General features: G+C 40.0%; 1 protein-coding gene across 1 annotated transcript in view; it reads left to right on the top strand.

Annotated features, from left to right (window-relative positions):
- Positions 1 to 523: 523 nt before the first annotated feature.
- The window catches only part of SLC9A8 (solute carrier family 9 member A8), a gene marked incomplete at its 3' end in the record, with an annotated part of 31,983 nt that continues 9,063 nt past the window's right edge, over positions 524 to 23,443 (top strand). The window contains 10 exon segments of the mRNA XM_082491382.1: positions 524 to 584; positions 1,315 to 1,493; positions 6,086 to 6,166; positions 11,070 to 11,128; positions 15,875 to 15,958; positions 16,908 to 17,009; positions 17,686 to 17,720; positions 18,829 to 18,972; positions 20,259 to 20,427; positions 22,277 to 22,373. Of these exon segments, the coding sequence (XP_082347508.1) occupies positions 577 to 584; positions 1,315 to 1,493; positions 6,086 to 6,166; positions 11,070 to 11,128; positions 15,875 to 15,958; positions 16,908 to 17,009; positions 17,686 to 17,720; positions 18,829 to 18,972; positions 20,259 to 20,427; positions 22,277 to 22,373 (958 nt within the window). The 5' untranslated portion in view covers positions 524 to 576.

Consider the following 23,443-nt stretch of genomic DNA (forward strand, 5'->3'; position numbering starts at 1 on the left):
TGATGGCAGCTGAGGGGCACGGAGCTGCTGGGGGACGGCAGCTGAGGGGAAAGGAGCCAGGCAATAGAGTTGGGGAAGGAGCTGCCGGGTAACAATGACTGAGGGAGAAGGTGCCGCTGGGTGGCTGCGGCTGAGGGACAGGGAGCTGCCAGGCAACGGCCACTGAAGGAGAAGGCGCAAGGCTGTGGCGACTGAGGGACAAGGCGGCGCCAGGCGACAGCGGCTGCAGACCTTCCCCCGGCCCGCGCGGGGCGGGTGACATCACGCCGCCGCACCCGCGCTCGACGACGCGGCGTCGCCACGCAACGGCAGGACAGCTCGCTGCCCGGCGCGCGTGCAGCCGCCCCCGCACTCACGTGACACCCCCCTCCCGATCACGCGCCCGCTCGGAGGACGCCGGCAGCCGGCAGCAGCCCTGCACGCATGCGCGCTCTCGCCCTCGCGACCCTCCTGGCCGGCCGATCATAGAGACTGCCGCCGCGCCTGCTAGAGTGTCGCCCAGGAGCCCCGGAAGTGGCTACGTGCGCGGCGGTCCCGCAGGAGCGCGGTGGGGGGTTTAAGCCTGTGGCCGGCGAGATGGCGGAGTGAGTGCGGTGGCGGTGGGGCTGCGGGCGGTGGGAGGGGTCAGTTCGCTTCCCCCGGGCCCTGCTGGAGGGAAAGCGTTGCCTCCGGGGCAGGGCCTCGCTGCCGTGTGCCCGACGGGGCTGTCTTTCCTCTCAGCGGGGGCTTACGCTGGGGGGGGGGGAGGGGGGGCAGTGTCCCCAGCCCCTCGCTGCCGGCCCCTCTGCTCGGCGCGGCTCCTGGGGGGATGAGGGCTGCGGGGCGGCCCGCCGTGCCTACCCCTGGGCTGGGAGCTGCAGCGCGGGCCCCTGGAGAGGATCCGGGAGCATCCTGCCCACGGGAGGGGGAGGCCGGCTCTGAAGCGACCCTGCGCGGCGGGGAGGGCTGTAGGAGCCGGCAAGTGCAGTCCCTGCGGGTGCCGTTGGTCTGACACAGCGTGTTTGTTACAGTCGAGAGGCTAAATGGGCTGATTCCTTCTCTCTGTGTGAGGCTTTCACCCGCATCCCAAGCTGCAGTGCAGAGCATTTGGTGTCTGCAGTGCGTGAAGGAACTCAGCGTTAAATCAACTATGTGAATCTGAGCTTCCATATTTGTGATCAGAGACTGCTTTAAAAAAGCAACCTTAACGTGTTGGTCACTAGTACAAATTCAGTATGATCTGGTGGTTGTTTTATGTGTGCATGTCTTTAATAGGCTAAGTTTTTGTCATGCTGCTCCCATCAAGTATAATCATGTATTATATTATCCTGACAGGTTTGCAAATGCCACCCATGAAGTCATCAATGTCACCCTCCACACTACGCTGGCTGCTACTACCAGATTGGTGGTACCTACGCCTGCTAAACCTATCCTTCCAGTTCAGACTGGAGTCCAAGCACAGCAAGAGGAGCAATCTAGTGGCATGACGATTTTTTTTAGTCTTCTTGTATTAGGTGAATGATGAAGTGAAAGTTTTTTAATCTCTGTTAATTGTACGCTGTATCTGAGGACATAGGCCAGCTTTCAAAATCATAGCATTTTATTTCTCCTCTGTTTTTCTCTCTGTAAAGTAGAATATTGTACAGGCACAGGGATTTAGAAAGTTGGGTATATAACTGCCTGAACCTCACAAGCCTTTGAAAAGCTGAAGACCATTGCAAACCTTTTCACTGTACTCTCGAAGTGCAAACAATATGTTTAATTGTCATCGCCTTCTTTATCAAGCACATGGCATGTGTTCATGTATGAAAAAGACACTGTCAGAATGCACCATGGCGCTTGCAGCTGTCTTTGAGGACAGTGTACTAGACAGATGTCAACTACTTCTAGCTCTTCTGGACAGCCCTCAGATATTTCTTTATATAAGCCAATAGAACACAGTCAGACTTACATGCACAAGTACTGAAGTTCAGTATCTATTTTCCTGGCTCTCCTTTCTAACATTCCTACAAGAGTGCAACAATAACATGCAGATTGCCATATATGGGCATTTTGAATGGCAGATGCACTCCCAACTTCTCTCTAAGTCTGGACTGTTGTCTTTCTTTGATAGAATATAGTTATCTCTAATTGCTTAGAGCAATGCTGTAGTCAAAACTGTAACAATAACATAACTTTCATGGATGGTTAAGGGTTTTTCTGTTTTCATTTGTGTTTTTGTGTGCTTGGTTCCTCCAAAGCAAGCTACACTGAGAGACTTTTCTGTGACGGATGGGTCACCTAGTCTTCAAAGTAGTTATTCTTTCCAGTAGCAAATGGGAAAAATAATAGGTATGGAGTTGACAGCAGTGCAGAAACTTCTGCAGATCATTTGGGTTTAAAAAAAATATTTTGTCTCCTATAAATAAATAATTATTAATTGTAGCAAAAAGTAGAAGGCTTCTGCTTATTTCTAAATCTCTTTGCCTTCAAAAAGGGTTAATGTTTTCCCAGAGGTCAATGGCATATTAGAATTTGAACAGAAACAAAAGAAAGACCAAAGCAAAATGCAGTAAATATGAAGACTTCTAAGATTAAAATAATTTCTGAATATGTGTCTCATGGATTTTAAAAGTGCTATTCATGGTAAAATTGTATTCCTAGGACTTAAGAACAGAGCTATGATGGTTTTGGCTGTGTTCCAGCCTAGTTATGCCAGTCTGATAATGGGTCTTGAAAGCATGACCCTCAGGTCAGGGGAGTTCCCTCAACAAAGTAAAGCCAGTATAAAAGCTTATCGTTCATCATTATTCCCATTCATAATCTCTGATTTAAGAGTGTAAGAAGACTGAAAATGAATGTATATACCGTACTCTTAAATCTGGATGTCGTGAGCTGTAAAATGGCCTTTAAAATGTTCTAAACTGGAATAGACCCAGAAGCAAGTCCGTTCTAAGCTGTGTTGTGTCTAAGCTAAGCCCCAAATTTAAAGTGCTTGAAGTAGCATGAGTTAGTCTCTGACCCCAGATTTCTATGACTTATTTATCTGTTTAAACACCACTTCACTTTCAAAGTCATACCTCTATTCTGCTGTGCTTGTGTTATCCATGAATTCCCTTCTGTTACGTTACATGCTTTTACTATGCTGTTCCTTAAGGGGACACTCAAGTGTTCTTTTAGCCTGTGCAGAACACTTGCCTGATTGTTTTAGTCCTGATATGTGCAAGTGCCTGGAACAGATGACATGATGCCAGATACAAACTAAGCAGTCTTACACAAGGAATGGGTGACCGACAGCTAAAGAATATACCAGGCTGCCATAATATTTATGGTGGTGGGGAGCTGCTTCTTAGACTATGGTTGCTTTTTGTTTTATTGCCAAAGCTAAGTAGTCAAAAGCTGGTAGAAAGGAGCTGGTGATTAGATCTGCTAAACAGAAAGCATGTTTGTGTTTGCACTGGAGTTTGCTGGAAATCTGTAATGTCCAGATATCTTTATGGATCTGTCCCAAAGAGCAGTATAGAATGCTTTTAACACAGTAGTCCTAGATGTCTTTACTGGATGCACATTTTTGATGTATAACAGGCAGGAAATTGATATGAAACTCAGTAATACTGATTGAAAGGTGAATAAAAAGTTTGCTTGGGATACATGGTGAAACTACTGCTCCCGCAGTCTGTTTGGCAGTTGGCAGCCAAATGTTTGATTTGCTTGTTAGTCAGCTTCTGAACTGCTGCAGTTTCTAGTACAGCATTTTAAAGTAAACACCAGCTTGAGTCTGAATTAAAGTACTGTACTGTGAATTCAGGTGTTTTGAGAACTGACTGATTGATATCATAAAGATTGGTGGAGTGGAAGCGGGGTCAGTATGAGGGGAAGGGAGCCCTGTCAGTCTTCAGGAATGGAGCCATCCCTGCTTATCACTCCGAACCCACAGCTTTGGCCCTGAACAAATTACATGCCAGTACTTGAGCAAATATTACGGTTTTGCATGAGTCCTTGCTCAATTTACAAACCCATCATCTATTCATGTGCACATCAATGAAATGCTTACCATGTTGTGTATAAACTGGGTGTACAAGAGAACAAGTGGGAGAATGCAGGCATCGGTGTGATACCCATTGCTTAGCGCTGTGTTGGAGAGTAGGATGATTAAAGTGGTATTTGTATTTATGAGGTTTGTACTTTTTTTTGTGGCGCTATATAGTAAATACAGATCATCTTGTAGACCCCAGTAATTCACAGGTGGTGTGACCCAGCAAACCGTGCCAGTGCTCAGAACTACTTGTGGACCATTTTGCACTTTTTCAGGCTGTAAATTGAGTGCACTCTTCTGAACCATCTGTGAGTGGCTGTTTGGTTTTTAGTTAACTAGAAGGAGCTGCTAGACCAAATCACTAAGAGCAGTTCCCAGAAGCTGGTTCGTTCCCGAGTTCAAAATGTGCACTGTTGTATTGTGGCCTGGGACTGCGCTGCTCACACTGAAATAGGGTGAGAGTCACAGACGCAAGGCACGGGCTAAGGAGAGTGAAGATTCCCCTTACAGTTATGACTAGGTTTGTCAAATACAGTTTAAAACACTCTCTGCTGTGCTTAACAGGCCACCATTTGATTCCAGTATATAAAATGCTATTGACTTCGCTTGAGCTTCAGTTGCTTTCTGACAAAACGCAAACAGTAATACTGCGTATATCCTGGGCCACTGCAGAATAATTTGTTAGCAAATAGAGCAAAATACATGTATTACAGACATGCAGGCCAGATGTTGTTTCTTTGTTTGATCCTTTGTTGAGCTAAATTAAAATTGGAGAATTGTGATACCTTCAGTGTGGGCAATGTTAAGATCAAAATTGTCAGCAATTTAATAATCCAGGATTATTTGATTCTTATAGAGAAGTTTCCTGTCTGCAGTAGTTTTAAAAGAATCAAGTGGTGTCTTGCAACCGTATCCACGGATGGTACCCAGATCAGCTATACATCCTTTGTAATTTGTCTTTAGCATTGGCATAGTGGCTGTGATGGAATTTTCATATTACTGTAACCTTCATTTTTGTTGTGAGACATGGACTTTCTCCCTACTGGGTGAAATACATTACTACAGTACAAAATTGAATTTTTAAAAACAGTAAGTGAATCTTGCATTGGTTTTAAATTCTAGTATTTTTTTTTTTAACTTCAAGCCAAATCTGTTTTGCATTTTTCTACACTGGTCCTTTCCCCTTACTGGTTTAACTTCTAGCAATGCTCAGCAGTAAGTGTCTCTTGCTGACTTGCACAGAATTTGGCTGATGCTTGTTATGAGAACCAGGATATTTAAACGGTTACCCATTCCGCAACCTCATAGCCCCACTGAATGGGCGTTACAGAGACTGTGGAGCCATACTCTTCTGAGGTGCACAAAAGAACAAGAAGCACCAGTCACAACTTGCAACAAGGGAAATTTGGATTGGACAGAAGAAGAAAATTCTTCACCGTGAGACTTAAGCACTGGAACTGGGGTTGAGAGGTTGTGACTTCTTTGTCTTCAGAGATTTTCAGACTTGACTGGACAAGGTCCTGGGTCCTGGGCAACCTTATTTGACTTTGAAGTTAGCCCTGCTTCGAGCAGGAAGTTGGACTCGATGACCTCAAGAGATCCCTTCCAATGTACTTTTTCTGATTCTGTGATTATCCATTTGGGTAAAACCCATCTGCTCAGAGGGACTCAGATGTGAAAGTGCCTAGCTTTGAAATTTTAATTGAGGTCATGTGTACCTGTATGTTTTATTTCAAAAGTACACAATGTTTGCCAAAAACTATTAAAACAGTGTATTCTGTATAACTGACAGTTTTTACAGCTACTGCTCAGAGGTTTTCTTGTAAGCTGAATCGGGGTCTAAAAGTAGTAATACTGATATTTTCAGAAGATAATTTAGTCCTAAAATTTGCCTTAGTTTTTTCTGTCATTTGTAGATCCACTTACATACTTCAGTGAGAATTAGGTTTGAACTAAAATTTGGTTACTTGCATTAGTGAATTTCTGCTAAATCATTAAGAGAAGTTTTGCTGCTTGTACTTTAGAAATACTACTTAAATGTATATTTTATTCTCTTCTAACACTTCTATAATTCTTTTTTCTTCTTCACAGCTATCTGCATCATATTGGTGCATTTACTCATAAAATACCGACTTCATTTTTTACCAGAGAGTGTGGCTGTTGTTTCTTTAGGTGAGTAACCATGACATTTTTATATTGAATTTGTTTTAATTCAGGGACTTTTAGTAGTCTGTGCTTGAAACAATGCTCTGATGTGTGTTAACCATCACTAGAAAGATGCAGAAAATTGGATGCAGTGAAGAAAACCAATTTATAGAATTAAGTTCATGGAAGAAATCAAGAAATGAGCATATGTGCAGAGACTGGCCCAGTGAAATGACAGGGATGTTGTTACCCAAGTACTTTGGCAGCTTCCTCTATTTTTGCATCCACACTGTAGGAGAAGGAACTGCAGCACTCCCTGGCAGCGAGACTCAGGCCTTCCTTTTGAAGTGGTACATGTGTTTGTATTAGTTTCAGTAGAATTATGTTTGTATATGTGATTTTAATCTAGCTGGGGACTGTAATTGTATCCTGAAAACTTGTTTGGACTGCCAGATACTTAACTGTCTCTGTAGTAACATGACAGGAGCTCTTCCTGTGACTTGAGCTGTAAAAATGTCACCCTTAATGAAAATCAAGTGCTTACTTAATTTGAATTGAATTTAGAGTATTCCTAAGCTGGTAGTTTTATGTTAGGGCGATTTCATTTATTTGTATGCTGTTGGTCCTGATTTATAAATATGTAAATGAGGAGGAAATCAGGCCAAATACATTTATCTACATGCTGTCTAACATAATGTTTAAAGAACCTGGTATAACTAACCCCAGCAACAGTTTTACATCTGTCTCTAACTTGCATAGAGGAATCTGTGATATTTTTGCTTCTGTTACTAGTGACAATTTCAGTGACAGCCATTGTAAAAATAAAACAAAAAGAGAACGATGCTTAGCTGTAATCCTAACGTAGCATGAAGGATTGTAATACTTGTTGAGCAGGTAGATTTTTTACTTTGTCCTGGGCTTTGCTGATACCTTCTTCTCTCATATTTCTTAACTGTATTTTCACACAGTTTCTCAATGGGTGGAAGTAAGCTTCCTGGTGCTTGTCAGTACCTTACCCTTTCTGGAAAACAAGTATCTTCTTGCATCTTGGGTGCTATATTGAGAAAATCTTAGAGCTGTTACTTAGCAGAAAGAAAAACATATTTTCCTGCAGGCATGACTCCCTGAATTTTTAGATAACTGATGCAGACCACATCGCATTACTAGCATAGTAGAAGGTATTGAAGCTGAAAGAGACGTTTGCTTGCAAGGCTTTATTTGAATTTTGGTATTTCTGTGCAGCTTAAAAACAAATAGACCTGTAAGAAACCTGTCATAGTGCTAGTATGGATTTCCTGGGTATTGCACGCACACCTCATCTTTATAGGAGCACTGTCCATCAGACTTTAGTGGGTTTATGCTTCTGTCTACCATAGTATGACATAGAAAGACCAGAGTTGCTGCAGATCATCCTGACTTACTCTGTAGAAACTCCATAGAAACCATACAGTGTTTGATTCACTATTGACACACTTCTCTTTCTTTCCCTTCTTATGTTATTGCCGTGGTCAGGTGAGATGTCTTGCGTAGCATATCTTCTAGTGTCTTGAAAGGTTACAAAAGGACATTACTGCCCCATTACTGCCCGTACACAAAAATCCAGGTGAAAGGTGTTAATTTGGCTTCTAATCAGGTTAGTTACCATTGTTATTAAATAGCTAAATTTAATCATAATTGCCAATTTAAAATGCAGCAGTATATTAATTGCTCTTGCTGGCATAGTTTTGGATTTTCTTTACTATCATTCCTTATATTCTGCCCCAAGCCAACTACTGGGCAGTGTGGAGCTGAGGTGTTGGGCAAGCTTGCGTCGCTGCTCCTGCTGGGCTTTGCAGAGAGCAGCAGAGGCACAGACAGTCTTCTTTTTTGTTTCTTGTTCTTGGCATCTCAGCAACCGGACAAGGATCTTAGCTGTGTTGGTGTATTCCTGTTGGTCCCAACAAAAACTTGTTCATGAAACTGATAAGTTTTTGTGCTCAGGCTGTCAATGCTCCTCAAGGTTGGTAAGAAGGAACAGCATTGCATCTCTTCTATAGAGGGCATATAGGAAACTTGCACAGTTCGTTTGTCAGTGTAAACCGCAGCATAGCTGTAGTCTATCTCCCAAACCAGACGAGATAATACCAGCAAATGCAATTCCACTAAGTCAAGAGGGTGTTATACCCAGTAGCAACCCAGCTAACAGATGTCCTGTGTCACTTAAGCCTTATTTATTTAGTTTATTGACTCAGTCATATTTAAACTACTGTCAGCTCTGTTGACAGGACACGGCATCTGTATAATCATTGGAATTGCCAGCTAATTGCTGGTCAGTGAACCTCTGTTACTGGTAATGATCTACGCAGCTGCAAGAGCACAGCTCGAGTTTCAAGTATCCAGTTTTGCTAGCAGTGCCAGAAGTGAGGTGTGTCCTATTTTGACTAGTAAATTAAGCAAATGTTCTCAGGCAGTTATTGAACGCTAATAAAAATGGCAGCAGAGAAGATAAGTATGATTTTCATGACTGTTTTTCCTCCCATTGTCTAAGCTGCTCAGAAGCTTCTGTTTTACAATTTCTAGGGCATGTCACTCTCCTGGTAGACAGGATGGGAGTGCATTCTGTAAAGCTGGATTTTGATCTTCGTCCTTAAAAGTTACTGGAATTTTATTGGTAAAAGTAGTTGCCAGAAGAGTTTTTCTCTTCGATTTGTTACTGAATTTTAACATGCTCTCGGGAAAAATAAAGGTTGGTTGTAATTAAGAAAATTCCTGTAGCATTTTCACAAGAATGAAGCTTAGATTAACTCTTACAGACTTAGCTTTCCAATTAGCCCCTTGACAAAACTGTTCTGCCTGATTTAATAGATGCACCAGTTGAACAAAAACTGTGTTCATCAATCTAGTAATAAAAGAGGAGTCATTTGTAAAGATGTGTGGGACAGATTTTAAAAAACAGCATCAAAGTTTGATTCAGCTGCTATTAAACCCTCTTGGTGATGCATTATTTTGTGCAGCCCTGTTTCATGGCTTTGCTTAGCATAATCTTAGTTTAGTAGCACTGTTGTGTGTGATACGCAGCTAAAAGTAACTTGTGTTATATAAAGGTGTAAGTTGTATGATTCAGGCTCATGCTTTTCCCTTAACCTCTCCTGTTGTCTTACATTTATATTGTTGTTTGTTTAACTTTTGATATCACGAAAGGACCTTGTCTGTGACACTGTTGTTAGGGTCAGCTTGTGATTAGCTCTTCCTCTGAAAAAGAGATTGAGACCAGCCTTTCACTTAAGCCTCTCGAGCTCATCCGATAGGGATGCCCAGCTTGTAGCCCACAGGCCGTGGTTGGCCTACTCACAGGTGTCCAATTTCGCAAAGTCGAGCTGGAGCCCTTCCACTTCAGCAGAAGTGAGTTACGGAGTTCTCTCTTTTAAATCCCCTCTAAACATAGTTTTATGTGAGGGTTCTCAATACTAATTCATAAAATAGTGAAAGTTTGTTCAGGAAGTACGCTTCCTGAAGTCTGTGCTTTCCGATGTACAGTCTCTGGTTGCTGTGGTTTGTTTTTTCCCCACATAAACTTCTTGTTGAGTGATACAAGTACTGCCTGTGCCAGTTGAATACAACGTTGCTGCTTTGCAAAAATTAGAAATGTTCTAGTCCTTGGCTTCTGACACAGCGTCCATCCCGGAATGGAAAGCCTGACTGTTGGTACTGAGACCTGTGTTTATATGGCATGTGAGTGGCTGTATCTGCATTCTGTCCTCCTTCAAAGAACGGCAGACCTTTGATGTTCCTTCATTAATGTTTTGCTCTTCTTTCCATATAAACCGTTTCATGAAACAATTATTTCTATCCTCTGGGACCAATGCCTTCACATATTTTTGTATGAAAGAAGGCTTAAGCCTCATGGCTTTGTGTGTATGACACATCCATCAGGAGTAATCCATGTGATGCTATTTGTAAGACTCTTTTGATAGCTACAGCATGAGAGAAAAAAACCACATGAGTTACAGGAAAGCATACTTTAAGCTTCTCAGCCACTTTTTACCTTTCATTCAGTGTATTTCACTCTAAATCCCAGTGTTTGACTCTGAAGTCTCCATTCTGTAAATAATAAAACACAACTATGCAGAAACACAGATCTGGAATCTGACTAAAGACAAATTCCTCATAAGTCCTTGAAAGCACTTAATGACAGTTCATGAATTATCTTCATGACTTCCAGAAGAAATCTTGTTAGTTTGGAGTTTTATGTCTTACCTGTTTGAAGATGTATAGGAGGAAAGAGCACGATAACCTTTAAACATTGAGTTTGCAGCACCTTTGATAAAATTCTTTTATATTCAAATTAGTATTTTTACATGACTTAAAAGATATGTAATTCGCTTGGGAAATAGTTCTGACCGTGTCTCCACTCTGATCAGAATTTGTTGCCTACTTCATTGCCAGTAAGTGCTATGATTTCATTGAGACAGAATTCACTTCTGTGGAGAAGACTGATTTCACTTAAGCTGTGTTAACACTGCAAATAGCACTGAAGGGACACAAAGGTTTTGTGCTGTCACACAGATATCCAACTCATAACTTCCTGATTCTTTAGCAAGAAAGGTGGAATTTTATTTGAATGCAGCTTAGACAAGAAGCGTTTTTGAGTAGTTAAACCTGTTACCTTTATGAACCAATGAACACAGCACTCTTGATATGCGTGTTCAGTATTTGGATATCCCAAGTGACAATCTTTTGAGTAGGGAAGCTATGTAATTATGCAATGTACTGGACACTCATATATCAGACTCAAAAGCACTTGGTGTTTGTGATTGAGGAATGAAAGACTTTCTACTTCATGTTTTGCCTTGTTTTCACTTTTAAATCTTTGTTGACTGAGACTCGATAGTTAATGGAAACAGTGATGTGTTTTGTGAATATTTCAGAATGTTATCTCATTCTCTCCTAGGTATCCTTATGGGAGCTTTTATAAAAATCATAGAGGCTCAAAAGCTGGCCAACTGGAAGGTATATTGGAAGCAATTAATTTTTAATTGTAGAACAATCCTTGAATGTTCAAAAATAAGACTGTTTGTAATACCCATTTCTCTAGATGGAAAAAAAACTTATATCCATTATACTTGATGCCAAAGTTTGGGGTTCTTTTAATAATAATGCAATCAATTTGAGGTCCTGATCCCGCTGAACATTTTCTACATAATGCTTTTTTCCCTGAGTAATCCTTTCTATGGTACCAAATTTGTTCTTATTGTATACGTGGTAGAAGGTGGTGCTGGGCATCTTTGGGATCAGTTACAGTAAAAAATATAACAATTCAGTTGTCTTGTATACTTTTTGACTGTATTAACTCCTCTTCCTCCTTGTGGAGTTAATTTTGTAGGTGTTTTCATAGGAAAAAAAAAAGTGTTTTGATAGTCCCATGTTTTACTTGAAGATGTTAACATCGATTTCAGAGGTGAAAAGGAGCACTTCTTCAGAATAGCTGTGCTAAAAGTCATGTTATTCACTTATTTTATTTACTTATGCTTAAAACTGCAGCAAACTGTGGTGCTAAGAACAGACAGTTCACAAAGCAATCCATTCAGCACTGCATGTTTCTTGAGTACTCCGTTACTTCTTGCGGAAAGACTGCCAAAACCAGAGTACCTGAAGCAGCAGCATTTTTCACGCTGGCTGAGACAATGGAAACATGATTTATTTCCAGCAGAAAATACAGGCAAAGCTTCTGTGCAGAAGGTTGTCCTTGTCCCAGTGCCCGGTGCTTTAAGGACTTACATATTGGGGAGAAAATGTTAACAGTGATGGCAACCGTAGGACCATGTGACCAGAGAGATTGTGGGTATCTCCATCCACAAAGATACTTACCAAGGAGAAATCATGCTTGGCCAATCTGATAGCCTTCTATGATGGCATGACTGGGTGGATGAGGGGAAAGCAGTGGACATTGTCTACCTCGACTTTAGCAAGGCTTTTGACAGTCTCCCATAGCATCCTCATAGCTAAGGAAGTGTGGGTTAGATGGGTGGACTGTGAGGTGGATTGAGAACTGGCTGAATGACCGAGCTCAGAGGGTTGTGATCAGCGGCACAGAGTCTCATTGGAGGCCTGTAACTTGCGGTATTCCCCAGGGGTCAGTACTGGGTCCAGTCTTGTTCAACGTATTCATCAATGACCTGGATGGGGGGACAGAGTGTATCCTTAGCATGTTTGCTGATGACACAAAACTGGGAGGAGTAGCTGATACACCAGATGGCTGTGCTGCCGTTCAGCGAGACCTGGACAGGCTGGAGTGTTGGGTGGAGAGGAACCTAATGAAATTTAACAAGGGCAAGTGTAGGGCAGGTTGGGGGTTGACCTGCTGGAAAGCAGCTCTGCAGAGAGGGACCTGGGAATCCTGGTGGGCAACAAGTTGACCATGAGCCAGCAATGTGGCCAAGAAGGCCACTGGTCGCCTGGGATGCATTAAAAAGAGCATGGCCAGAAGGTTGAGGGAGGTCATCCTCCCCCTCTACTCTGCCCTGGTGAGGCCACATCTCGAGTACTGTGTCCAGTTCTGGGCTCCCCAGTTCAAGAAAGACAGGGAACTACTGGGGAGAGTCCAGCAGAGGGCTACGAAGATAATCAAGGGACTGGAGCACTTCTCTTATGAGGAAAGGCTGAGAGACCTGGGTCTGTTTATCCTAGAGAAGAGATGGCTGAGAGGGGATCTTATCAATGCTTATCAATATCTAAAGGGTGGGTGTCAAGAGGATGGGGCTAGACTCTTTTCAGTGGAGCCCAGCAACAGGACAAGGGGCAACAGCCACAAACTGGAACGCAGGAAATTCCTTCTCAATATGGGGAAAAACTTCTTTACTTTGAGAGGGGCAGAGCACTGGAACAGGCTGCCCAGAGAGGTTGTGGTGTCTCCTTCTCGAGATATTCAAAACCCACCTGGATGCGTTCCTGTCCAACCTGCTGTAGGTGAACCTGCTTCAGCAGGGGGGTTGGACTAGATGAGCTTTGAAGGTCCCTTCCAACCCCTATCATTCTGTGATTCAAAGCTTGGATGGATAAAGCCTTGAGCAGCTGAAGTTGCTCTGAGTTGGCACTGCTTTAAGCAGGGCCTTGGATCAGACACCTCCAGAGGTCCCCTCCAATCTAAATTAGTGTGTGATGCTGTGAGGTCTTATCTGTGTGTGTGTGGAGTTACAGAGGCTTCCTCAGGGAGGGAGAGTCCTGGCAGAAGTGTCTCCGAGAAGTGTAGTCTACAGTGAAGCAAGGATTTTGCCTCCTACAGTTCATCCACATCATCAAAGCAACGATCCCTCTGCTATTCCTGCTTTAATTTAAAATCTTGCAGTATTTAAATTGTGATTTTGTTTCATAGGATCAAACAGTTTATTAGGATTAAATCATTGAACTGAATGAAATCACAGTGATTTGAATCGCCAGTTTTAAACAGGATTTATATTAGCAAGCTGAAAATCTTGGTCTGAGTAGTGAATTTTAATCCTAGCTTGCAGCTTAATATTTCTTGGCAGTTATTCCCTAAAAGAAGATTTTTTTTTCTCCTTAGTTGAAATACATTAAAATGCCTAGATTTTCAATCAGATGTAGCTTTTTAATTACATATTATACTTTTTTTGACAACTAACTACACTAATTCTGTGTACATTCATTTAAGCAATTACGTAGTTCAAGAGGCGTGTTGTGATATTTCATTTTTACACTTATTAGAAACAGTGGGTGGTGCACTAGTTAGTGTTTTTTCATTCCTGATTGTATCAGCTGGATTTGACTTAAAATTTAACATCAGTTAAACAGCCACAAAACCAGCATTTTAAAATAGCTTCTCATTGGTTAAGTAAAATAATCTGAAGAAGGTCACATATGTAGGAATTAAAAACAAAGCTTAAAGTATGCTCTGATTTGAGCACTGATTCTATAAACACAGGCGATACTGATCATAGCTAGTGAATTACATAGTTTGTTTCTGGTAAGCACTGGTCAAATCTTGGGAGGCACTGGAGATGCTGCATCCAGGTGGTCACGTTATCAGCTAAGGTAAAGGGTCACAGGTATCACATTATTATTATTATTTGCTTATTTAAGTTACTTTCACTGTATTAAATCTTAGGTTTTAACATAGGCTGTCATAATTTCAGATGTGAAATTTTCTAATCAATAATAATTATGTACTTTATAAAATGCGTTTAAATGGGTTTAATTGGTTTTAAATTTACTAGAGGATTTCTGTTTATCTGATATGGAAAAAAAATAGAATATTTAACTGCAGGCTAGATCCGTGTACAAAGTAAATCTTGGATCATATCCCTGCCCTAAGAACTTTGTAATGTAATTTCTTGCAATTGTGCCTTACTAAGGCTTCAGTGGACCTTGCACTTGCTGGTGATTCTTGCTGGCTGGCATGGCTGATAATTACAGTCCTGATGTTTTACTTTCCTGGTCTCTGCTTCAGTGCAGCATAAATGCACTTCTTCCTTTTCATTATTTCTCTCTCCCTTGTCCAGCTCTGCTTTCGCTCCCTTGTCCTGCTCTGCTTTCGCTCCCTTGTCCTGCTCTGCTTTCAGGGGCTTTTAAACAGTGTAGTTAATCAGGTATGTGGGTATTTTGTTCTAGCGAAGTTACTGTATTGACAGAAACTAGGTAGCGTTAGCCATCGACACACAGAATTTTGCATGCAGAATAATGGACTAGAGCATTTCTGTATAAAGGATGAGTTTTATTTTCTGAGTCCCCCAAATCCTTTAAGATGATTATCGCTGGTACAGACAGGAATGAAACTTTAAAGAGATGAGTACTTCATTTTTGAAAGCTGGTGTTTTAACAGAACAGTCAATCACCTGTTTAACCTGGATTTAAACAAATTAATCGCTGCTTACAAAGGTGACAAGTTCTTCTGTATTCATAACTGTGGGGACCAGGAGGGAGCCTGGTGGATAAAGAAAGAGAGGCACATTCAGCCGTGATTAATTTGTCTTCTGTGCTTAGCCTGTCAGCAGAAGAAAAACAGACTGCCAGTTTGGGGGTACAACTCCATGAAGCAGTGTTAGCCAAGTGATGAGATAGGCGAAAAAGAGTAAGGTCACCAAAAAATAGCATCTTATTTCACAGTAGGTTTCATTTATATCACTCTGATGGTAAAAAGGAACCATCAGAATAGTACCACTAAATTATGGGCATAAAATACATTTGCCAAGAGGAATCAAGCCTCAGAGTCTTAATAGTGGTATATATCTTGACCCCGTTCACTTGCAAATGTATTAAGATGATGATCTGATTTCTTCTTGTCAGGTGATGAGTTTTCTGGTGAAACTGTACTTGGTCACAGTTAACCTAGATTATCTTCAAACCAGTGGCCAAGAGGTCACTGTTCCTTGACAGTCCTTACAGATTTTGAGACTGTGAGATAAAATGGGAATACGTTGTGTGGAAACAGAAAGACTTTTCCTTTGCCATAACTAACCTGTTTTCTGTGCAGCTTATGTGGAGACGGTAATTTAAAACAAGTAACGCCTAGATTCCTATCACTGGACTAAAAAAAAACCCAAAACAATAGATGTAGGAGCCCTGGAGTAGTTTACTGTTCTTCAGCCTTTTATTTTGTGATAAGAAGGGAGAGAGATTAACGCCATTTTCATTTTCTAACATTTTTGTTTGTTTTATTTAAATAATTTCCCTTTTGGAAGATTTGACGTTGTTTCAGTAATTATGACATCCTTGAAATTATACTTCATTTTTGTTTTGCAGGAAGAAGAAATGTTTCGTCCAAATATGTTTTTTCTGCTTTTGCTTCCACCTATTATATTTGAATCTGGATATTCATTACACAAGGTTAGCCCCTGCCAGACATTCATTTTACATGTTGAGGTTTTGTTTGGAACACATTCTGCTTTTAGTTATCTTCATGAAGTTTAGAATAATTGCATTAAATTCCATCATCTGAATCATCACGGAATTGAGAGTGCAAAATTTAAGCCTCCAACCCAGAATGCAGGGAATGTAGCTTGTTACTGTTAACTGAATGTTGGCAAGGTTTTAGGTACTGCGCAGAGGTTTTCCTTGGTTGGAGAGGTTTCTTACCTCATCGGAGCTGTACGAGGGCTGATGTGAAGGACGCAAAGTGGGAAGGAGCAGGATCAGAAGTGGGAAAGGTGGGGTCACTCCACAGCTCAAGAGGAGGAAAATCTTTACAAGCATTTTCACGCTTTGCCTGGGAGCGTGTGTTTCCATGGTCATTTCTCACAGCGCTAGTCCTGGCTGAAGTGGTTCTGGTCCTCCCTGTGTGCTGTCTTTCTACTTGAGCTGTGCTGCAGGACAGGGAGTGAGCGGTGGGCGATAGTAATATCATGAATTGGTACCAACACTGAAGATTTTTCGTACAAAGTCACAACCTAAGAAATGGACTAGCAACTGGGAAGTTTGCAAGCCTTTTTCACATGCCCTGTCTACAATAGATGGATTCATTTACAGTTCTGGGAGGTGAGGAATGTGTCGAGGGGCTGATGAATATCCAGCTGTTTGTCTGAGGATTGGCATGTTGTTAGGGTACCGGACTGACATCCTGTCCTGGGTATCAGAGGGATTTGCTGTTGTCCTCAGGAGAGCAGGCTCTTTAGGCAGATGGTGTGCATGTATGTCCTGGGGTACCTGGAACCAAACTAATGAAGCTTTTTTATTGGAAACCCAGTTGTGAATCAGAATCTAATTTAGATGCAAACCTAAACATGAATTCTGCCTCGGATCATTTTCACTAATTTACTTACTTATTATTTTGTTACAGGGTAATTTTTTTCAGAACATTGGTTCCATCACTCTGTTTTCTGTGTTTGGCACTGCAATATCAGCTTTCATTGTAGGTGGAGGAATTTATTTCCTGGGCCAGGTAAGAAAAACTTAAGTGTTTCAAAGAAGTTAATCTGGCTTGCTCTTTGAAAATCCATTTTTCAAGAGCAGACAAACATAGCGAAAGTAAATTCCTGGGTCACAAAGGCCAGTTCTCTGCTATCACAGAGGCAATGTTACAGAACCCCTTCCGTAGATAGAGCATGCTCCATGTTAAAAGTAATAAAGACTTGAGTTGAGTTTGTTTTTTTTTTTTTACTTAATCTTCCTATTGGAAGGCTGGTCCAAAACCTGTATTCTCTAGAGCCATCTTCCAATTTCTAGTATTAAACTTATTTGTTCTGTCAATATTTTTTTTTTCACTTCTGTGCTTTGATGTTTCCCCATTGGTTAGATATAGACATAGATAATTATATTTTCTCTCAGATTTCATTCTGGTAGGCCAAACAATCCATACTTTCCTCTTTGCCTCTCAGATGTCCATTCCTTTGAATGCCTTAGTTACTCTGGTCACCTGTATCTGTTCCAGTTTCATCTGGTCTTCCCTGATTTTGGGTGAATTGTAGCAGTAGATCACTGTTGTAGGGCAGTGTTAGACTGGGTAACATCACTACTGTGAACTTAGGATTTGATGAATAGTTTCATTTTTAAAAACAGCAGAAAAACACAGTTGACTGTGATTTTTTTTTTTTTTTATGTTTTACCTATTCTTTCAGGCTGATGTAATTTATAAACTCAACATGACAGACAGGTAAGCTCTTGGGGACATGCTGTAGTATATGAAATGAAGCATTCTTCAGGATAATTGTGTATGGGAAATGCACTGTAGTTGGCCACCTCTTCTGGTTATTGTTTAGATTCCTTAGATTCTACGCGGGGTATGAAACTAATAAATAGATCGAACCCTTCTAAACCCTATTTATTACACCCTTATTTCCAAGTAGTATTCTGTGCTCAGTTATTTTTTTCTAGACAGGAAAGATAATGGGGTTTTTAGCCAACCTTAAAGTTAAAATATGTAAACTTTGATTAGTTGGTATTATTAATATATATGATAAGGGCATAACTTCCTTGTCCAAATCTTCTCTTAAAATACAGCATGAGTTTTTCAGTATCAATAATGTAGATTTTTCAGGAACTTGTGAAGGATCTAATCAGTTTTTTAGGAGTACACCATCCTACCATTAAATAAAGTTCGTTCTTGGTTTATTTGGGATTTTTTTTTGTTTGTTTGTTTATTGTATAGCCAATACAGGTATTTTGTTAAAAGCCATAAATAAATTCGGTGGCAAGCAAGAAACATCACAAGTAAAACACACATGAACAGCAGAAATCTTCCTTACTTGGTTCCAGTGTTTGACTTTACACAGCTGGGCAGTCCCATTGCCACTGTATTGTCTATTTTGGATTCCAAAGCATTGAAGTTTTACCAGTTCCCTTTAAATGTTCCTCTCTAGTATTCCTGAACAGGTAACACTATGCATGTGTGATACCTGGTTTGGGCTATGTCCGTAAAATTGTTTGGATTCCCATTCCTCTGATTGTTTGTTTTCTTACTTAGTTGGAGTAAGACATTGATACTGTTGTTGAGAGCTGGGAGATAGGTATTTCTCCAACATCTCTTGCTGCTGGACAACAACTTTTCTCTTTGGTATATCAGTAAATGAAAATCAAAATCAGTAAATGAAAATCAAAAACTTCCCTTTTGTCACTTTAAGCTCTTATGGTGGGAAGAGAGCATAACTTTTCACTATGTAGAAACTGTAATGTCTTTGTTATTAGTTGTTGTGGTGATTTGGGTTTCCTAGGTATATATTTTTCTTTCACCTAGTTTTCTTTTTTGTTTTGTGTTCTCCCAGTTTTGCATTCGGCTCTTTGATATCTGCAGTTGACCCTGTGGCTACTATTGCCATTTTCAATGCCCTCAACGTGGATCCAGTACTTAACATGTTGGTTTTTGGAGAAAGCATTCTCAATGATGCAGTGTCTATTGTCTTGACCAAGTAAGTGCATTTGAACTACACGTGTAGTTGGACACAGCAACCACGTTATTTTCTGTTAATTAGTTACTCAGATATACAGTAATTCTTCCATCTCCATTTGGAACAAATCTTGTATTTCTGTTGTAAAGCTGAATTTTATATGCTCCTTCTTTGTTAAAAGCAATCCATAACATAAACTGCATAGGAAGAAGACAATAAATGGATGTCTTATTCCCACTACCTCAGTGCCTCATCTCATTGACCCCAGATTGCTTTCTAAGTCTATACGTTTACCAGCTCTCTTTCCACCTGAGGGTCCTGACAACAGAAAACCAACACCTGTCCTTGCAGGCTTTCAGAAAACTATTTACCTTGCCAAATACACAGCTGTGTCTCCTGTATCTTTGGCTTATACCCAGAGTCACTCTTCGGCTGGGGGGGATACATCAACACCCATGCAATATTTTTATATTTATGTTGGGGCTATCACAAGAAAGAAGAACATCCAATATCCTTATCCTTTGCCCATGATAATTCTTTGGGGCTGAAAGAGTAAAAAAAAAATAGATATATCTTCATGTTATTTCTGAAGTCAATAGATATGATGATGTATAGGAGTAGATACGTTATGAAAGTAGTGAAGTTGGAGTCTGTTTTCAATTAACTAATTGCTTTTAATACAGTTGTGGTTCTTTTATGGAAGACCATGAAGTCTAACAGCAGTCAAAAGAAACACTAGTTAGAATCCATGACATCTTTGCATGGAATTCTATGAACTGCATTCCTGAAATTCAAAGAGATTTCTCCCCTTTCCTCCCAAGAGATTCTTTGTTTTTCTTCAGTGATCTTGTCTCTCATCCACACCTAAATATTTGATGAGAGGGCTTCCTGTTCATTTGTTTTTCTCTGAGGATCACATGATCCGTCTCTTTTCTTTTTCATGCCCTGAGTTTTTACCACTGCAAAATGTGTTGTGTTTTCCTTTCCAAAATTTGAAAATTGTTTTGTAATACTGGGCATTATCATAGCCTATTTACGCCATTGTGGGGATTCTTCAGAAGAGCAATGCTGGATTTCCAGATTCGTAGCAGAATTAGATTTGCCTGTGGGGTTTACACTAAGACTTGATTTAACATCTCTTGACATTCCTCCTGTTATATATATCACAGTAAAAGCCTTTTAAGAGTGGTAGCAACAAAGAAATGGAAGTCTCTTTTGTTGTTGTTCTCAAAAGATGTTTAGTATTTTTGGATCCAGGCTTAGAATTTATAACCATTTCTTTTTATTTATTTTTTAATTTTATCTAGCACAGCAGAAGGTTTGACAAGAGAAAACATGTCAGATATAAGTGGATGGGAAACCTTTCTACAGGCACTGGGATACTTTCTTAAAATGTTCTTTGGCTCTGCAGCGCTTGGCACACTTACTGGTCTTATTTCTGCATTAATATCCTTTTTTAGTTTTGGTGATACACATGTATAAATTGGTGAAATTCAACGTTCTAATAGTATTTTTCTTTCCCATCCAGCGTTTCTTAGGAGATATTTCTTATTATTTTGTTGGCTGAGGATTTTCTCGTGCTCATTCTGTTTTTATGTTAGTGCACATGAGTGTATATTAAAAAGTTGCATCAATTTTTTATGAACATAATTAAGGTCTGAAATGCTGTATAGTAGCTTATATTATGTGCATTGGAGTGTTATAAAATACGGTAATTGTTTTGTAGTTTCAAAATATACTAATTTCATTTCAATACTGATTCATTTTTACAAGCATATGGCTCCTTTTTTTTACATACATAAAACCATTAATTAAAAAGAAGAAAAAAAAAAAGCAGCTTTTCCTGAGGGCTTTTGAGTCAGACCAGCTCATTTGTCCCTATGTATCATATTCAGGCAGCTGTATATGGGTACTGTTCTATTTGGATTTATGTTGAGTTATGTTTTGCCTCTTCCACTTCCATGAATTGATTGCTAACAACCCAGAAGCTTCTCTGCAGAGATAAGGAAGGATGTTTGTTGTAAGTCAGACACCTTTGTTGCTTTTCAGAGCTTGTTTAATGTTAACGCTGACTTCACTGTAGGTAATCTTTTGTGTTAGGCTTGTACAACAGTTATTCATGTCATCAGGGATATACTGTTAAGTGCTTTGTTTGTAAATAACAGGAACAGAGTGTTTGGTTTAATATAGACATATTTCCTCTCTCAGTTCATTAGCCTATTCCGTGAACTTTTAAATTATTCTCTATATCACAACGAAAGAGGGAAACTTTTGTCACTGATATCTAAATGATATTAAGGCAAAGGGAAAAGCAGCTTATTTGCCCTATTACAATTATGTGTGCCTCAAAATACTGGATTTACCCTAGGTATGCCAAATTTCAGTGCAGCAAAGGACATCTGTTATTAGTTGCCAGCAGATAAATATAGTTGAAGGTTGTCGCTTGTTCATGACCCAGGAGGAATATGAACTTCCATGTCACAGGCATCTAATCATCTGAATTTTAACAAAGATGGTAGGTGGGGTATTTTAAGCATTAAGGCAAGGATGTGATTGAAGGAGTATTCCTCACTGTTAATATTACTGCAAATCTGTCACATTCATTTGAAAGTAGCTAGAAGTCTAGTGACTGAACAGAGGAGCTTGCTTGCATGCTTAGGGTGGTAAATACCGGTGTCTGAAGCAAAATTTACTTGTACTTGGCAGCTGTGCTGCAGAACTGTGCATGAGACGCAAACCAGAACTTGCAGCCCATGACAAATGTCCACGTTTATGACTTCAAATGTAAAGTAAGTTTTAAATATGTTGAGTATCAAAAGGACATTATTTTTGTTAAAACATAAACAAGAGCTGCTTTACTTTTAATTTGCTGTTTCATAGCTTTCCCTATTTTTAGAAAAACCTTTACTTTTTAATGATTCTCTGTGGTATGATTTTCTGCAGTAGTTTTGGAGCAGAGCTTTCAAAGACTGAAGATACAGGGAAATGGCCCTTCTAGATCTAAACCAACAATTTGGCATATTGTTATCAGTATTGTAGAGGTACATCGGTTGCAGATCTTTTCTGTCTCTAGGTCTGTCCATTCTGATAGACTTCTACCTGCAGTAGCTTCTATAAGAATCTTCTAAAAGAAGCTATTCATAAGAAATTATTGATCTTTCCATACTTGAGTCAAAGACCAATGTGTAGACTTTATTAGCTATCCAGTAGGTAAGTGCATTAAGGATAATCATTGTTTTGTAATGGAATGACACAGATTTAAATTTTTCTTTGAATGTTTTTTTATTTACTTTTTCCGTAACGTTTTCATGTGTACGTGCTAAAGCACATTGATTTAAGGAAGACACCCTCCTTAGAGTTTGGAATGATGGTTATTTTCGCTTACCTTCCTTATGGACTTGCAGAGGGTATCTCACTCTCAGGTGAGTAGCAAAATGAGTATGTTCAAGTTTCTTTGATAACTTCAGGGAGCAGGTATTATTTGTGTCTAAGAGGGCTCCTGGTTTTTTACGTGTTTTCTCATTTAACCTGCACTCTTACTTTTAACTTAGACTTCCTTTAAAGAAACACTTATTCTCTACTTCATGTTATAAAAGTATAGAAAAGGTAATTGCAGTTTTCATAAGCATTAGTTAGCCAACATAAATACTACTATTCTCCCCAGTTACCTCTGCCTAACACAGAATTAAAATTTCAGCTGCATGGTGTAGATCTTAGCCACATCCGCTAACTTTAGATAACATCCAGCCAACTACCCTGTAGCCATTTTTCTGCTTGTCCTTCAGTGCCATTGGGGAAATCAGCTGAGAACACTGAGTGTTGTATATATCTCTGAATACTTGGTAGAAGTTTTGCTGAAGGCCACGAGAAGAGGCTTACAGGTGAACTTCTTCCATCATTCTGTAGAATCAAGTACAAAGACAGGATCCAGTTCTGCTGGATGTCCAACGTCTATGACCTTTGCTGATTTTTTTTTTTTATCAGCAAAGTAGGTGGTTTATGAACTGTTTTTTTAAGGCAGTCAGCTTCCTGTCTCATTTCTCAAATGAAAGTGGAAGGGATGCAACAGTTAGTATAATTCAAATACCTAGGAAATGTGCTTGGTTCATTTTTTTTCTTTTTTCTTGGTTGTTTTGTTTTTGGTTTTTTTTTTTAAGTTTTAAGCTCATTAAAAGATGTATTTGCTCTACAACTTGGACTATATAAAAATGTTACAAGTTTGTGAGGAGTAGTAGCAGGACTAGATTTCTTGTAAATGAGCTGCAGGTATGAAATTAGACTTTCTGAAAATGTACGTGAGCTAATTTGAATATTTTGGAATGGATCTGTAGCAATGTATATCAGTATACCTTCACGGTTGTTAGTGGAGTTGTATTTTTTTTATATGTAGATGTGGCATATAACCATGGTAGTTACACAATCAAGATGTATAATCCTAATGCAAACATTGATTTCTGCCCACTTGCATCCAGAACTACTCTGTATGTTTGTA

The sequence above is a fragment of the Vanellus vanellus genome (genome assembly GCF_965231255.1).
Source record: "Vanellus vanellus genome assembly, chromosome: 15".
Classification (NCBI taxonomy): Eukaryota; Metazoa; Chordata; class Aves; order Charadriiformes; family Charadriidae; genus Vanellus; species Vanellus vanellus.